Raw genomic sequence first — 17,473 nt, forward strand, 5'->3', positions numbered from 1 at the left:
TGGTGCAAGTGTTTCATACTCAAACATCTTTAGATTTGAAATATCACTAAAATCTAGTCCTGCTCCCCTGGAGGGCAAAGCTGGGTGCAGTGTCAGTGGCAATCTACCGGCGGCCGGCTGTTCGGGAGCAGGCTGGGACCCTCTATGCCTGGCTGGGGGGAAAGCTGAGAAATGACTGGCTGTGATTGTTTACAGAGCAGCAGCAGGATGTGCTCAGCCTGTCCCTCTGCTCCGTGCCGCCCTTCCACGCAGCCTGGAGGATTAGCGCTATTTATAGGAGATGCTTGATTTCAAATTTCCCCCAGGGAGGCTAATTCTTGCCTGCCCAGGGACCATGGCACCGGCCCTGCGTTTCCATTCTGCACATGAACTGTTCATCTCCCTCCACCCATCAGCTCCAGGGCACCGGCCAGGGGCCTGGACACGGTTTCTAATCACACTGCGGCTGTATCTGCTGCCTCTCGCCCCCCAGCAGAGCTGGAACCCGTCAGGGGACGGCCCTAGGGCTCCGTCGGAAGGAGCAGGCAGTGGACTGACAGTCATACTGAGATCTGACGAGCCACCCTCAGCGTCTTGCAGAGGGAAACGAGCAGAGCAACCTGGGGCCACGTGCGACTCCTGGGTGTGTCTGCAAGGATCCCGATTGAGCTGGCCCGTGGCTGTAATAATCGCTCTCTCGCTCTATGGAGGTCCCAGTGGCATCAGCTCTACCTGGCTCCCCTTTGCCCCGTGCGCCACCTCGCAGCACGACGCACTTTAACACCCTCTGTGACACTGGTGAAATCCAGCTTTGCTGCACGTTGGTGCCCATGTTTCACTGACATCTTCCACCGGCATCGGCACTGACGCCGCAGCCTGGTGCAGCCCGATCGTGATCTGCGGTGGTACAAGAGCCCTCGCCGGGGCGTGGCCCCTAACAGCGTGTAAATTGCAACGAGAAAGGGACGCTGCTTGGGCCGCGACAGGCGCCTGCATAAGCAGAGGTGCAGGAACAGCCCTCGCTGGGCTCGGAGATCTTGTGCCTGCAGCCAGAACCAGGAGCTGCTGCTCCTCTTGGCGATCCCTGGGCCCCGCAACCTGCTGAGCTCTTGCTCCCACCTGACCCAGGATTCTGCCCCCGACTGTTTCAACTGCAACAAGAAGGGGAGGTGCCTGCTCAGCCCCAGGGCAGCCTGGCGCTGTCCCTGCAGGGCTCGCTGCCTGTGTCCACACTGGCCTGTGTCTTTGCCTTTAAGAGGGTCAGATCTCCCCTTCCCCGTCCGCCTGGAGAGCTGCAGCCCTTGTGCCCTCCCAGCCCTGCCTCTCCCCTGCTCCGGGGCGCCCCATGATGAGGGGGCTTAGAAATAAAAGGGGGTCAAATTAAACCAGGTTTTAAAGAAATCCCCCCCGCCCCAGTTCCCTGTGATTATTTACTGGGCTGCAGTGACATTGGAAGCAGCAGCGGACGTCTGAGGCGGCCCAGGGCAGGGTTCCCCCCCCCCCCCCCCGAGCTTCCAGGGACACAGCTGTCTGAATGCAGCGACGGGCTCCAGGCTCAGTCCAGAGGACGTGTCTGGGGCCCGTTCACCCCCAGCTGCTGCCTGCGCCCTGCCCTGCTGAGCTGCAGCGTCCCCAGCCAGCCTTGCCCCCGGCCGCATGCGACCTGGCAGCAGCTTCATGGCAGAGATCGAGGGCCCCGCTCCACTCACGCCTCGCTGCTGTGGGGACCGTTTGGCCTCGCTGATCTCTGGGGGGGAGCCCTCCTTGCCCCCCAAGCGCAGTTCCTGGAGCAGTCCTGTCCCCCCAGGAAGGGCCAGGGCACCTTGAGCTGTGGCCAGCCTGTCTCCTCCGTTAGCTCCTGGGGCTTTGCTCTCAATGGGGCGGACGTGGAGCCCCCCAGCAGCGGGAGCCAGGACCCCTTCGGCCGGAGGCAGCACTGAAACAGCAGCAAGGCCCTGACACCCCCTCCCCAGACTCCCCGGGGCCTGCATGCTGCAGCCACGCGCACCAGGCCCCTGTCTGCCGTGGGGTGCTGGCTCCGTGCGCACGGGGCAGGGCCGCCTGCCTTCCCCCAGCCCTATTTGGAGCTGGGCGGGCCGTGGTTGAGCTGCAGCAGGGAGTTGGTGGCGTAGTTCTGGAAGAGCGGCTGGAGGAACATGCCGATGGTCCCGAAGACACAAACGAAGACGAAGATCCACAGGAAGAGGCGGTCGATCACCATGGCCACGTATTTCCAGTCCTCGCTCACCTGGAAGGAGACGGCGTGTTCAGGATCCGGGGCACGGCCACCAGGGGCGGCTCCAGGCCCCAGCATGCCGGGAGGGCGGCAGGCGACTCCGGTGGACCTCCCGCGGCTTCGGTGGAGCATCCACAGACACGCCTGCGGGAGGGCCACCGGAGCCGCGGGACCAGCGGACCCTCTGCAGGCACATCTGCAGCAGGTCCACCGGAGCTGCGGGACCGGCGACCGGCAGAGCGCCCCCCGCGGCGTGCTGCCGTGCTTGGGGCGGCCAAATGGCTAGAGCTGCCCCTGACGGCCGCCCCGCCCTGCCCCACACACTGGACCTAGGCTCCCTCACCAGCCGTGCAAGCTGCATCAGCTGCTCTCGCCCCTGCCCGTAGAGCAGCATTTAGGCCTGGCCAGGCGCTCCTGTCCTGCGCTTTCCCCTCTTGCTATGGGTCTGGGAAGGAGCAATTTCATGCCTGAGTCGTGCTTTCATTTCTATCCTTGGCCAACAGCATCGGCTTCGCAGGGAGCGGGGCTGAGACACGACAGATGGGGCCTCAGCGCAGCTTGGAGGAGGGAAAGGCAGGGAACGAATTAGTTCTGCTGCCCAGAGATCGGGGCAAGACCCGAAAATCAGCATGTGCTGGAGGCAGGGACGCGAGGAGCCCGGTAACCGGCATTCACCTTCGCTTCCACCAGGCCCTGGGACCTGCAGCTTCCTCCCCTGGGCTGGATTTGTGCTAAGGGAGGCAGAGCTGCAGGCCCAGGCAGAGGCAGTGCAGCCACGTGGCAGGAGCAGGTGGGCTCAGCCCACCTCTGGCACCGTGTAGCTCTGGGCACTGCCACCTCTGCCCTGGACCTGCCACTTCCCCTGCGGAGGCCTCTTTGTTCCCCTCTGTAAAGTAGGGATCGTTCCAGGAACGTGGAACTCGACCCATGGCCCACATAGCAAGGGCTGCGCTGGCACACCCCCCCCCACTGCTCTGCCAACGCCCCACTTGCAGCGCACGCACCCCTGGGATACCCTCGTACACGCAGCTCTGCTCACGTGCCTCCATCCCACCCACCCCCTTGCAAAGCCACATGTGCCTAGAGCTCCCCTGCCAGGCCAGGGCCACCCGCGTCTCCCCCAAATCCCAGAATCTCAGACTAGGCACTGTGCTGTGCCAGGGGCCAGTGCCCCTCTGAGCTGGGCCCCTCCACCCCTCATCCAAAAACTGCAGCACCTGAGCTGCTTTCATGAGAGACAGTTCTGGTTACTATAGCAACTCCTACACGGGGCCTGGCCCGCTCCTGGCGTGACCGGCTGGAGGCCCAGGAGCAAGGGATGGGGGGCGGGGGGCTGGGCCTGCTGGAGTCCAGCCGCAGGGCTCCCCCGGCACTTGCCATGTTTGCATTTCACAAGCCCCCACCCTCTGCGTGTTGGCAGAAATCCCACAGCCACAGCCAGCCTCCCTGCCCCCTCCCCGCTGCATCTCCCCTGAATATTTCATGGGCTTCCACAGAGGCCCAGCCGAGCAGAAGGAGGATATTGATTTTGGACTTTGCCATTTGCGTTGAGAGCTCAGGGCCGGCGCCTCAGGCCGGGCTTGGAGGAGAGGGAAGCTCCTCCTGCCGCCCCTGCCCGGGTCGCCTCTCTCCAGGCCCCCCAGCACAGCACAGCAGGGCACCGGGCGTGGGCACCGGGCCTCGCTGGCTGCCCCTGCAGGGCTCCTGTGCAAACATGGGGGTGAATTATAGTCCACACACCCCCCTCCCGCAGAGGGGTGGAAGTTGGGGGGTCTCCCCTGCGGTTACGCAGGAGCTGGGCCTGAGGGGCTGGACCCCGGGGCAGAGGGTCCATCCGGCTGTTGTACTGCGGGCTGCCAGCAGGGGGCGCAGCGCTTTCACCACCTCCCTGGGGGACCCTGGCTGACTCCAGGGATGAACTTTGCCCATCCCAGCTGGGGAGAGGCCGGTGCAGGGACCTGCTCCGAGCGGGCAGGTTTGCCGCACTGTCTCTGCCCCAGGCCTGGCAGCAAAGGGGGCAGAGGGAGCCTGCACGTCTGGGGCAGGACTGTTCCATGCTCAGGCCTGAGCCCACCCTCCGTGGCCACGCATTGCCCAGGTAAGACGTCACGCAGCCACGGAGCAGAGCCCCTGGCCGGCAGTGGGGTCAGCAAAAGAATCCAACGTGCACGGGGTGGGGCGGGCAGTGCCAGGGACACGCGGGCTTCTGTACACACACACACACACACACACACACACACACACACACGATCCCGGCTGAGTGTGCAGCCACGTACACACGCAGCCTGCCATGGGTGATTGTGCACAAGCACAGCCTCGCACACAGACGTGTCCCTTCCCCCTTGCACACCCTCCCCTCCACCTTCCCTCTCTGCCTCCGCCAGCTCCCCCGACTCACGCTCTGGTCATCGTCCTCGCTCCTCATGTGGTCTGCGATGAAGCGCACCCCATCCACCGCCTCCTCCACCCCGCAGCAGCACTGCTGGCTGGGCGCCGGGGCCTGCCCCTGCCGCTCCCGGTAGCCATTGGCACTGTCAGCCGCCTCGGTGAACTGCCGGCCGCCCCCCGCACCAAACTTCTTGATGGTGGCCTGGTTGGCAAAGCAGGTGCAGGAGCGGGCGCTCTCCCTCCGGAAGAAGCTGCTGCTGCTGCGCTCCTGGTTCTGCCGGCGCTGGCGCAGCCGCTGGCGGGCACAGTTCTGGCGCGGCTGCTTCATGAAGAGGACAGTGGGCAGCTTGTCCAGGAAGACCACCTTGACCCAGGGCGGCATGGTGTGGGTGGTGGGCGAGCGGTGGTGCACGTTGAGCACACACACGCTGGTGACGATGGAGAAGGTCACCAGCACCATGGTGAACATCAGGTACTTACCCACCAGCGGCACGTCCAGCGAGGTGGGCGGCACGATCTTGGAGATGAGCAGCAGGAAGACGGTGAGGGCCAGCAGCACGGAGATGCAGAGCGTCATCTTCTCGCCGCAGTCGGAGGGCAGGTAGAAGACCAGGATGGCCAGCGAGGTGATGAGGATGCAGGGGATGATGAGGTTGATGGTGTAGAAGAGCGGCTTGCGGCGGATGATGAAGTCGTAGGTGATGTCCACGTAGGTGGAGTCGTCGGGGTTCTCGTTCCGCCGCCCTGGCAGGGCGATGATGTCCCACTCGCCGCTGGGCGTGAAGTCATCCAGGCTGGCCACGTCACTCTTCAACACCAGGTCGATCTCCGTCCGGTCGTAGGTCCACGAGCGGAACTTCATGGTGCAGTTCTGCTGGTCGAAGGGGAAGTGCTTGACCTCGATCTTGCAGGCGCTCTTGTAGATGGCCGGGGGCAGCCAGAAGATGCTGCCGTCGTAGGAGACGACCGCGTTGGAGTAGAAGGAGACCTCGTACATCCCGTCAGCACTGGGGGCAGGAGAAGGGCCGTGAGGCGGCAGGGCTCTCTCGCTCCACCAGGACTGTTCTGCCCAGCGGAGCCGGGCTCCGTCTCCCCAGGCAGCAGCCGCCGGGAGCTGGGGGTAGGGGTGGAAAACACCCAGCTGGGTTCTCAGCTCCTCTGTGAGTCTGAGCAGGCCGCTGGGATCTGGGACGGCTGGGAGTGGGGGAACAAGATGCTGCCTCTGCCTACCCCTGAGGCTCCCCCACAGATCAGGCCAAGTGCACTCTGGGCAGAACCCTCAGCCAAAGCGACTGGGCCAAGAGGCTGGAGGCGCTGGGGGACAGGGGTCCTGGGGGTGGCACCTACTTGTTGTAGAGGACGACGTCCGGCAGCCAGATGTGCTTGGAGGGCAGGCGCACCTTCCGCATGTTGTCGAAGTCCCCTGGCTTCCAGGTGAGGCGGTAATCTTCCCACTCCTGCGGAGAGCGCGGCACGGCCTCAGCACCGGCCCCGGCCCTGGCCACCGAACCGGCCCGGCCTCTGCCCCTGCTGCCCAACCAGCCCTGCCCGGCCCCTACATCCCAACCGGCCCTGCCCGGCCTCTACCCATGCCACCCACCTGCCCCTGCCACCCAGCCGGCTGTGCCCAGCCCCTACATCCCAACCAGCCCGGCCCTGCCCCTGCTGCCCAACCAGCCCTGCCCGGCCCCTACATCCCAACCGGCCCTGCCCGGCCTCTACCCATGCCACCCACCTGCCCCTGCCACCCAACCAGCCCTGCCCGGCCCCTACATCCCAACCAGCCCGGCCCTGCCCCTGCTGCCCAACCAGCCCTGCCTGGCCCCTACATCCCAACCAGCCAGGCCTGGCCCCTGCTGGGCCCCACGCCAGGCATCTCACCTGTGTCAGCCACACGTTGGTCGTCATGATCTGTTCCCGCTCGTGCTGCAAACAGGAGCGAGGCGCCATTAGCAGGGTGGGGAGGCAGGCCCAGGTGTGGGGGAAGAGGGCAGGGCTGGGGCTGGCTGCTATGGGCAGGGGCAGCCAGGCAGAGAGAGCTCGGAGAGGTCAAACCGCACCCCCTCCCCCCACATGGGCAGCTCAGCAGCAGCCATGGGTGCGGCCTGGCCCCCAGCAGCGCCAGAGCCGCCTGTGCTGGCCTGACAGAGGCGGTGCCAGGAGGGGATTTGCTCTATGGGGCTGCTCTGGCAGCAGAGCTGGGCCAGACCCAGGCCACTGAGCGTGTGCATGTACCTGCGTGCAAAGCACGTCTCCCTGCACACGGGGGGGCACGTGCACTGGCGTGTCCCCGGGTGGTGGGTTTACACACACGTGTCCGTCTGGGGGTGTTTGCAGCCCGTGACTGGTGTGAGAGACTGACACTCAGCACAGCCCAGGAAACCCCTTGTGCCCAGGCCTCCCCCACCCCAGCAGTGCCTTCACCCCTCCAGCACCCAGTCTCTGCCCAGGGCGGCAGGTGTGAGCCCTGCACTGTGCCACAGACCCGGCAAACTCACCACACTGATGAGCTGGGCCAGCGACACCATGAGCTGCACGGTCACCAGCTCCGAGCCGTTGGTGGCCGGGCGGATCAGCTTGTTGTAGCGGGACGGGTCCAGGAGGTGCTCAACCAGCCGCTCCTCTGTGTCGGTGCCCAGGCTTCCTGAGGGCAAGGGGGGGCTCAAGGGGTGAGACGCCAGTACCCACACAGCACCCCTTCCAGCCTGGCCTGCCCCACACCCCACTGGCTCTTGCCAGTGGGAGCTGAGCCGCTGCTCTGGCCCCAAATGTTCCTCGCTCCCAGCTGCAGCGTCTGGAGAAGGGTCCCGCCAGGGAGCGGCTGCTGGAATGCCACCCCCAGCTCCGAGATGGGCTCGGCCGGGTGCCCGGGGGGCCTAGCGCCTGGCTCACCCAGCCCGGCGGGGGGGGGATCCCAGCTCAGTCCGAGTGCAGTGGCCATACCCCTGCTGCCCCAAGGGACGGGATGGGACCCCCGCCAGGTGCTGGGCACTGCCCTCGCGCCCCTGCCAGGCGGGCAGCCCGGACACTAACACCTGGCTGTTCCCGTGGAGGGTTCGTTCCAGCTATGGGGGCCCTTCAGCCCGTCTGGGGGCACAGCCCCCTCGTCACCAGCCCCACTCAGGGAGGGGTCTGAGCGGTTTTCAGTGAGCAGCAGGGTGTGACCCTGGTGTCCCAGCCCAATCTCAGCGTGGGGTGTGACATTCACCCTCCCTAAACGGCCCCGACAGGCTCCCTTACATACGGGATTTGCCTTTCCTGTCAAACTCCTGGCAGCGTTGGTGTGGGGCTGTTAAACAGCCCTCGTGCCCCACCCCAGAGGCAGCTGCATCTCAGTGTCGGGCAAGGAATCCCTGTATAACCAGCCCCTGCACCTCACCCCAGAGGCAGCTGCAACAGCCCCTGCACTTCACCCCAGAGGTGGCTGCATCTCGGTGCCGGGTGAGGAATCCCTATATAACCAGCCCCCTGCACCTCACCCCAGAGGTGGCTGCATCTCGGTGCTGGGCGAGGAATCCCTATATAACCAGCCCCTGCACCTCACCCCAGAGGTGGCTGCATCTCGGTGCCGGGTGAGGAATCCCTATATAACCAGCTGCCGCACCTCACCCCAGAGGTGGCTGCATCTCGGTGCTGGGTGAGCAGTTCCCTCTCTGTCTGTAAAGCAGTTTGGGGTGAAAAGGGTGTTAGAGACGTGACCTATTCATGTAACTGCAGGACTGGGTCCTGCAGCTAAGACCGACACACAGAGAGGAAGCAGACCTACAGACAGACAGCAAGAAATGGGGCTTATTCTACAGCCCCCCAGCTTTGCCCCCTCCCTCCGGTCCCACAGACCCCCAGCGCCCGGGGGCAGAGCCCCATGGCTGGGAATGCCCGCCCGCATGTGCACACGGCTCCCGGCCCATCAGCCCCCATCCTCCTGGCTCCTCGGGACGTTCGTCCCCAGAGCAGCTCGGCGCCCGCCCGTCCTTGGGGATGAAGGCGCTGGTGACTGACAGGCCGCTTCAAAGGGCCTGTAATGAGCCTCGCCCGCGGGGTCAGGGCCTGCGGAGGATTCTGGGGCTGGCGCTCGGGCGCCGTCTCATCTTGCCTCCTCCTGGGCGCCGCTGATAGCTCTGTGCTCGCGGGCCCTCTGCCCCCCATTACGCGTCGCCTTTGTAGCCAGCCCGGCAGCCGGCTCCGTCCTTCGCTAATCACCAAGGAGCCAAGCCCAGTGAGTGCAGCTCACCACAGGCAGGGGGGTGCCAGGCTGGGGGGAGGCCTCGTGCCCCTGATGTCCCCCCCGCCCAGTGGGGGCTGCTGGGGGAGGGGAGCGTGCAGGGGGGTGAGTGCCTGGTGGGGAGGGCCCAGCTGCAGGGGTGCTTGGGCCAGGTGCCGGCTCTGGGCCGGAGGCTGCCCTGTGCTCAGCCGCACCCCCCCACCCCGCTTCCCTGGGCCCGTGGGTTTATTCCCTTGTTCCCGTGTCCAGGGCGCTGCAGCCCCAGACGCCTCCCTGAGCTGGTGCAGGGGTGTGGCCGTCTGGCCGTCCATGCGCCACCCCCGGCACTCCCCTGTTCTGAGCCCTGTCGCCGGCTCCGGGAGGAGAGAGCCGGGGTCAGGGCTCGATAGCTGAAGGGGCCCAGCCTGCATCCCCCCTCGGCCTCAGCAGCTGCACCATCCTGCCCCACGTGGGGCTGAGGGGCCAGTCTCACCAGCCTGCTGGGTGCCGGCCAGGGAAGGGGCGAGGGAGGCAGAGCAGGGGCCCAGCGCTGCCCTCGCTCTGCATCCCCCGCCCCCCTCGTCCCAGTCCTAGCAGCAGACTCGCTGTTTGTCGGTATCAATCAGCCGCTCCTCCTGCCCCACCCCCCCACCCCAGGATCTGCCCCAGCCGCTGCTGCAGCTGGATCCCGACTGCCTCCCTGCCAGGCTGCAAAGGGTGCAGCGGCTGCCGAGTTTCAAAATAACCCCTCTCAGCCAGGGGGGCGCAGAGCTCGCTGTGGGGCTGGCAGGCGAGTGCCAGGCTGCAGGTAAGACCCAGCACCCGCTGCACTAGAGACACCTCCTCCCCTCTCCATGGCAGCTCAGTGCGGGGAGCAGGGAGAGCGCCCGGGCCCAGGAGCTGAGCAGTGGCAGGGAGGGGTGCAGCTCTGGGCGGGGCTGGGGGCTGGGTGCTGGAGGGAATGGCTGCACCACATGTAGATCTCACAGCACTTGGCACAGGAGCCCAGTATAATTTTATAGGTGGTGAAACTGAGTCACAGTAAGTGACTTGCCCCAGGTCCCTCAGCAGAGCCAGGCATGGACCCCCCCCTCGCATCTGCTGAGTGCCGGGCCAGGCCACTAAACCTCAGGGCCCCTCCCCTTCCAGCTGACGCCCCGGTCCAAGCCTTGGCACGGCTCGGCTCAGCTGCCCTAACGCTCCATCACGCTCCCCGCCGGAGCCAGGACACGACACCCGCGTTTCCTGACGGTGTAACCGCGTCTCTGGGCCGGGGCTCAGGCAGGCCGCAAAGTGCAGCGAGGGCTTGATCCCGCGAGCTCTGAAATATCGATCCAGGGACGACGCCAACCCCGAAAGTGCCGTTTCCAGGCAGGGATGGGGGAGGGGCACAGAAACAAGCTCCAGTCCTCAAACTCGTTTTCCTGCCAGCGCTGACCGGAGCTCGGAAATATGTACACAGGGCGCTGGTCCGTGCGAGGCTGAGCATCGGGACTGGGACACGGGGCCTTTCCCTGTGGGGGTCACCGGCTCCGATCCAGCCCCGGGGCAGGGACTGGCTGGCTTGGGGTGGGGGGCAGGGACTGGGACACGGGGCCTTTCCCCTGTGGGGGTCGCTGGCTCCGATCCAGCCCCGGGGCAGGGACTGGCTGGCTCGGGGGGGGCAGGGACTGGGACACGGGGCCTTTCCCCTGTAGGGGTCACCGGCTCCGATCCAGCCCCGGGGCAGGGACTGGCTGGCTCGGGGTGGGGGACAGGGAATGGGACATGGGCCTTTCCCCTGTAGGGGTCACTGGCTCCGATCCAGCCCCGGGGCAGGGACTGGCTGGCTCGGGGTGGGGGACAGGGAATGGGACATGGGCCTTTCCCCTGTAGGGGTCACCGGCTCCGATCCAGCCCCGGGGCAGGGACTGGCTGGCTCGGGGCGGGGGGGGGGGGGGACAGGGAATGGGACATGGGCCTTTCCCCTGTAGGGGTCACCGGCTCCGAGTCATAAAGTGGGTGGAAATGCCCCGCTCCGAATCACCCCCCCCGTGTGGGGCTCTGCACCCCCCCAGCCCGGCCCCCAGCAGAGGGGTGGATCGGGGCACGGCTGAGCGCTCTGCACGCTGCCTAGTCGCTGCTTCCAGGGGCCCGTAGGGGAAGCCGAGCGGAAGAGCCTTGGGGCTGCTCTTACTTCTGCCTAAAGCCACACACCCCGCGCAGGGACAGGGACACTGAGCCCTGAGGCTTCATCTGGGAGCCCCTGCCTGGCCCTGGCTAATGCCCTGCCAGCCTGCGAGGCCGCCCGGGGAGCGCGGGGGATGGGCCGGGCAGTGGAGGGACTCTGGGCATCTGGGAAGGGACCTGCCCTCCCACTGGGCCAGAGGAGGCTAACGAGCTCCTCTAGGCCGGTGCGCTAACGAGGCACACCTGCAAGGCCTGTGCAGCCGGGAGGAGCTGAAGAGGGGAGTTTCCAGGGGATGGGGCCCTGTCCGGCCAGGCCAGCGAGGAGGAGACGCTGCCGGAGCCCCAGGCCGAGGGGCGGAAGGTAAACCCGGGAAGGGGCGAGAGACGAGAGAGGCTCAGTGGCTGCAGCCAAACACGCAGGGGCTGTCTGAGGGCCCCGCCCCGTTCCAGCCACACACACCCCCAGTGTTGCCAGCTGGGGTAGAAGCGGGTAAATGAGGGACAGTGGGACCTTTGGGGGAGCCTAGTGAGCCCTGCCCCCCTGCAGTGTCTCAGCTGGGCCCTTCCCGAGTGAGTCGGCTTCTCCCGCGTGGGGCCGTGTTGTGTCACACGAGGGGGCCGGTCCCGCGTGGGGCCGTGTTGTGTCACACGAGGGGCCGGTCCCGCGTGGAGCCGTGTTGTGTCACGCGAAGGGGCCGTGTTGTGTCACACGACGGGGCCGGTCCCGCGTGGGGCCGTGTTGTGTCACGCGACGGGGCCGGTCCCGCGTGGGGCCGTGTTGTGTCACGCGAAGGAGCCGGTCCCGCGTGGGGCCGTGTTGTGTCACGCGAGGGGGCCGGTCCCGCGTGGGGCCGTGTTGTGTCACGCGAGGGGGCCGGTCCCGCGTGGGGCCGTGTTGTGTCACGCGACGGGGCCGGTCCCGCGTGGGGCCGTGTTGTGTCACGCGACGGGGCCGGTCCCGCGTGGGGCCGTGTTGTGTCACGCGACGGGGCCGGTCCCGCGTGGGGCCGTGTTGTGTCACGCGAGGGGCCGGTCCCACGTGGGGCCGTGTTGTGTCACATGACGGGGCCAGTCCCACGTGGGGCCGTGTTGTGTCACATGACGGGGCCAGTCCCGTGTGGGGCCGTGTTGTGTCACGCGACGGGGCCGGTCCCGCGTGGGGCCGTGTTGTGTCACATGACGGGGCCAGTCCCGTGTGGGGCCGTGTTGTGTCACGCGAAGGGGCCGTGTTGTGTCACGCGAGGGGGCCGTGTTGTGTCACGCGAGGGGGCCGGTCCCGCGTGGGGCCGTGTTGTGTCACACGAGGGGCCGGTCCCGCGTGGGGCCGTGTTGTGTCACAGGAAGGGGCGGGTCCCGCGTGGGGCCGTGTTGTGTCACACGAGGGGCCGGTCCCGCGTGGGGCCGCGTTGTGTCACATGACGGGGCCGGTCCCGCGTGGGGCCGTGTTGTGTCACGCGAGGGGGCCGGTCCCGCCAGCCAGCTGGTCCCCCCAAAGCCAGGCCGCAGGATGGGGCTCACAGAGGGAAGCAGCAGGTGCAGAACGAAGCCCAGCTGAGCTTTGCCCTCTCCTGCAGCAAGGGGCCACTTTTCCTAGACCCCCCCAGTGCCTCTGGGAGCTCCTCCCCGAGCCGGGGCCTTGGTCCAGTGTCAAACCCCAGGAGATAAACGGCCCCAGAAGCTCCCATTGATCCGAGGAAGGAACAGAAACCTCAGCAGAGCCGGGAGGGCCTTGCCGGTGCGGTGGAGTTCAGCAGGGAGGAGGCTGATATCGCTCATCCCTGCCCTTGCTGCTGCCAGCCTGCAGGTCGCTTGAGAAGCAGGTGTGGGTTTGCAGAAGAAACGGGAGAGCAGAAGGGCTCTGCTCCTGGGCTGCCTTGGTCCAGGGCCAAGCAGGAAGGACCCGGTGTGAGACTGGGCGTATTTCAGCCAGGGGCCTCTCCAGGCTGCTTTGGGGGTCGCCGGGTCCCCAGGGCTCCTGGACGCTGTCTGCTGCAGCTAAGCTAAAAGTTTCCATTGGTTACGAAAGGGCTTGGCGTTCCCTTAGTCTGTGTCAGCTGCAGCTCAGAGCAAGGGGAATCTCCCTCCACGGCCTGGGCTTAATTTCCAAGGTGTGAAATATCTAATCACGCCGAGCCCCAGCTGCAGCCCCTGGCCCAGCTGCCTCACAACCCTTCACGCTTCCAAGACGAATTGTGTCCTTCCGCTCTACTGCGGATTGAGTGAGAATGAAACCCCGAGAGCCTCTCTGGCCCCTGCAGCACATTTCTGTAAGCACACGCTTCGCAGCAGCAGCCTCAGAGCACATCCCCCCTCCCCTCTGCACTGTGGTGCTGGTTGGCTGCTGCTCTCTGCCCCAGACACAGCTGCATTTAACGTTCTTGGCGACCCTTTGGGCTGTGATGCTGGAGGAACTCACGTTTCACAGAGGTGGGGTGAAGGTCAGTTCTACATCCATCCTCTCACTCCAGAAACAAGCTGCAAGTGCAGCTGCTTCTCGGAGAACAGTTCCGCTGAGCACTGCCGGCCTGAGCAGCACTTGGAAATGGATTAACCCCCACACACCCAGGAGGGGGAGCAGCGCCAGCAGGCTGAGGGGTAACAAGTCAGCAGCTCCCGGGGCCCTGCTTGTAGCACCAGCCTGTGCTCTTCGACCAGCACTATGCTAAAGCCACTGGGGGCTTTTTCCCAGACTGCAGCAGACTTTGGATCAGCCCCACTGAGCCAGGCAAGAATCCAGCCTCCAGCAATGGAGCAAGGAGCCCCCAGCCCTGGGAACCAGCGAGACGGGCTGGGGTGAAGGCAGTGGGGTCAATCCAGCCACCCACCACACACAGCAATTGCCATCCCCAACCAGCCTAGCTCACTCGCCCGTCAGCCACAGTGCTGAGTCCCAAGGCGCAAGACGCCCCAGGAGGTGTGAGGAGAGTTTCCCAAAGGCGAAGTACGTTTCCCTGCCCCCGTCAGTGAGCGGGTGGCTCATGCAAAAGAGTTTAGGGCCCTTCTGCACTATTTTTATCCTGTCTAATGTAATGGCAGCTGCTGTCATCATGCAATGCAGTGTCCAATCCTGCGACACATTCCGGCGTGCTTATATCTTGTGGCAAGGAGTTCCACAGACTCTATCTGCACTGTGAAAAAAAGCTTTCGTCTCTCAGTTTTACATTTCCGGCCATTCAATTCCAAGTGCATGCAGGTGTGTGTTCACACCTAGCCCCACACACTGGGGCTCAGAGTTCCAGCAGCTGCTTTGGTCACAGCTGGGGAGTGCGGGGTGTTGGACACCTATGAGGAAGCTGGCCAGGCAATAAAGATGCACATGTGCACAGAAGAGTGTTTAGCACTGCAAGACAGAACCTGCTCTGGGAGTCTCACCAACCCTCTGTCTCTGCTACAGCACAAGGCAGCCAGGGACGACTCAGGTACGGAACTCATTGAATTCAAAGTCGGCCCGTATGGGGAGTTCCCCGGCAGCCTGTGCCCGGCAGGGCTTGTCAGTAACTTTTTCTCTCTGTGTGGCCTGACGGCTGGACGCCTGCGCCGTGTCACAGCAGTTGACACGAAGCCCCCACAGTCACCGCCGGGGTGCCCAGGCACAGCAGCTCCGGCCGGCTCTGTGACTAATGGGAGTCAGGGCAGTAAATCATGCTGAGCAGCCAGCACAGTGCGGAAAAGCTGGGGGAAGGGCACCGAGCCGGGGGGACATGTCTGGGGCTGAGCACTGCCCGGTTCGCACTGCACCACCCAGAGCTACAGCTGGAGTCTGCATCTGGCACAACGTGAGGCCCAAACAGTGTCTGTCTGTCTGTCTCGCAAATCTCCGTTCACCCCGGCCCCTGTCTGTCCGGCAGGCAGCCCGTGCTGTGGGACCTGAGCACTATTTCCATCTGAAGGGGGGCGGGGATCTGGAAGTGCCTGGCTAATAAGGGAGATTTGACTTTTTCTAATCGCCCTTGTTCCTCTGGAATTAATATGATCTCGCGCCTAACTGAACAGAGCCGGCCTGCTGCTGAGTGTTGCCTAGGGTGAGTGTGAGTGTGTCTGGGGTGAGTGTGTGTGGTGAGTGTGTCAGGTGAGTGTGTGGGGGGTGAGTGTGTCGGGTGTGCATGTGAGTGTGTCTGGGGTGAGTGTGTGTGGTGAGTGTGTCAGGTGAGTGTGGGGGGGTGAGTGTGTCGGGTGTGCATGTGAGTGTGTCTGGGGTGAGTGTGTGTATCTGTGGGTGTGCACCCGCTAGACACACACACTCTAGAACTGGCAATGTTCCCTGACAATCAGTTCTCCTGCACAGGGGTGTGGAAGCTGAATGGCCGGTAATGTGCAGCCATTCTCTTTAGCAACAGGCAGGCAGCTAAGGAGAGCAGCGGTTCTGGGGTGCCCAGCTCTGAGCCCAGGGGAGCTCCAGCTGAGACACCCCCCACCACCACCCGCATTGGGAGCAGGAACTGGGACTAACCCGGTAGAAACAAACCTGACTTTGAAACCTGAAGCCGGCGGGAGGCAGAGGCGCGCTCGGCCCTGGCCCCCTTAGCCCGGCCTGCGGGGGGGGGGCACGAAGGGGAGAGAAAGGCCCGGCCAGTGCGAGCCCCAGGGGGCCCGTGGTACCCCGGGCTCGGCTTCCTTCCCCGTTAGGACCAGAAGTCACCCGCCCCCCCCGCAGCTGGGCACAGGGGCCGTCCGGCATTAGGGGCTTTGTCTTACCACACCCGCCCCCAAGGGCTGCCGAGCGTCCCGGGCTGCTCCCCGGGCACCGCCGCCCCCCCCCGGGCACAAGCGGGGCTCGCAGCCCCCCCCCCCGGGCACAAGCGGGGCTCGCAGGCCCGGCCTGCCCCGGGCACAGGCGGGGCTCGCAGCCCCCCCCGGGCACAGCGGGGCTCGCAGGCCCCCCCGGGCACAAGCGGGGCTCGCAGCCCCCCCCAGGGCACAGGCGGGGCTCGCAGGCCCCCCCCGGGCACAGGCGGGCTGCAGCCCCCCGGGGCACAAGGGGGCTCGCAGCCCCGGGCACAGCGGGGCTCGCAGCCCCAGGGCACAGGCGGGGCTCGCAGGCCCCGGGCACAGGCGGGCTCGCAGGCCCGGCCCGGGGCTCGCAGGCCCGGCGGGCACTTACTTGCCAGGAGGCCGAGCAGCCAGAGGCGCAGGAGCGAGGCCATGGGGGCGGGCGGCGGCTGCATCCTCTAGCGGCGGCGGGACATGGCCCGGGGCGGCCGGGGCTGCAGAGCGGCGCAAACCGGCCGCTGTCCCCGGTGCTGAAGCGGCTGCGCCGGCCCCTGCGCGGCTCTGTCCCGGGTGCTGGAGGCGGCGGAGCGCGGGCGGGTCCCGGCTGCCTGCGCCGCCCCCGTGCGCCGCCCCCTGCGCGCAGCGGCCGCTCGCGTCCCCCCCAGCCCAGCCCAGCCCAGCCCAGCCCCGCGCTGCGCTGCCCGGGCCAGCGGCTCCCAGCGCCCGGCGGCTGCGGCGGGGACCGGGGCTGGGAGCGAGCGGCCCGGGAGCCGCGCCGAGCAGCGATGGAGCGAGCGGCCCCGGCTGGCAGGGGGCAGAGCTCACGGGGGTGCGCGTGTGTGTGTGTGTGAGAGAGAGAGAGAGAGTGTGAGAGAGCGAGAGCACTGTGTGAGTGTGATTGTGTGAGAGAGTGTGAGAGAGAGCGAGCAGTGTGTGTGTGTGATATCACTGTGTGTGTGAGTGCGTGTGTGAGAGAGTGTGAGAGAGAGAGTGTGAGAGAGAGCAGTGTGTGTATGTGTGTGTGTGTGAGTGTGTGTGTGTGAGAGAGAGAGGGAGCAGTGTGTGTATGCGTGTGTGAGAGAGTGTGAGAGAGAGCACTGTGTGTGTGTGAGAGAGAGAGTGTGAGAGAGAGAGAGCACTGTGTGTATGTGTGTGTGTGTGAGTGTGTGTGTGTGAGAGAGAGAGAGAGGGAGCAGTGTGTGTGTGAGAGAGTGTGAGAGAGAGAGCACTGTGTGTGTGTGTGTGAGAAAGAGAGAGAGAGAGAGCAGTGTGTGTGTGATATCAATGTGTATGTGAGAGAGAGAGTGTGAGAGAGCAGTGTGTGTGTGTGAGTGTGTGTGTGTGCGTGCGAGAGAGAGAGAGAGCAGTGTGTGTGATATCACTGTGTGTATGTGAGAGAGAGAGCAGTGTCTGTGTGTGTGTGTGTCTGTGATCACTGTATCTGTGTGTGTGTGATCACTGTGTATGTGTGTGATCACTGTATCTGTGTGTGTGTGTGTGATCACTGTGTGTGTGTGTGTGTGTGTGTGTGCGCGCCAATGTGGTCACTGTGTGTGTTTGTGTGTGCATATAATCACTGGGTGTGTGTGAAAGAGAGCGAGCAAGCGATCACTGCGTGTGTCTGATCACTGTGTGTGTCAATGGGTCACTGTGGGTTTGTGTGGTCACTCTCTGTGCATGTGATCATGGCGTGGGGGTGGATACAATCACTGTGTGTGATCGCTGAGCGTGTGGGTGTGCATATGAGTGTGTAGGGGGGGCATGCATCCTCGTAATCGCTAATCCCGCCC

The 17,473-nt window shown here is 65.2% G+C and overlaps 1 protein-coding gene across 1 annotated transcript; it reads right to left on the bottom strand.

Annotated features, from left to right (window-relative positions):
• Positions 1–1,479: 1,479 nt before the first annotated feature.
• On the bottom strand, positions 1,480–16,134 carry CHRNB2 (cholinergic receptor nicotinic beta 2 subunit). Its single transcript, XM_039512141.1, has 6 exons — positions 16,075–16,134; positions 7,102–7,247; positions 6,485–6,529; positions 5,951–6,060; positions 4,614–5,610; positions 1,480–2,227 (listed from the first exon to the last, which is right to left on the bottom strand). The coding sequence occupies exons 1-6, from the start codon at positions 16,115–16,117 to the stop codon at positions 2,057–2,059; spliced, it is 1,512 nt and encodes a 503-aa protein (XP_039368075.1). The 5' UTR covers positions 16,118–16,134; the 3' UTR covers positions 1,480–2,056.
• Between the last annotated feature and the right edge of the window lie 1,339 nt (positions 16,135–17,473).

Source organism: Mauremys reevesii, linkage group 24 (assembly GCF_016161935.1).
Source record: "Mauremys reevesii isolate NIE-2019 linkage group 24, ASM1616193v1, whole genome shotgun sequence".
NCBI classification, from domain to species: Eukaryota; Metazoa; Chordata; order Testudines; family Geoemydidae; genus Mauremys; species Mauremys reevesii.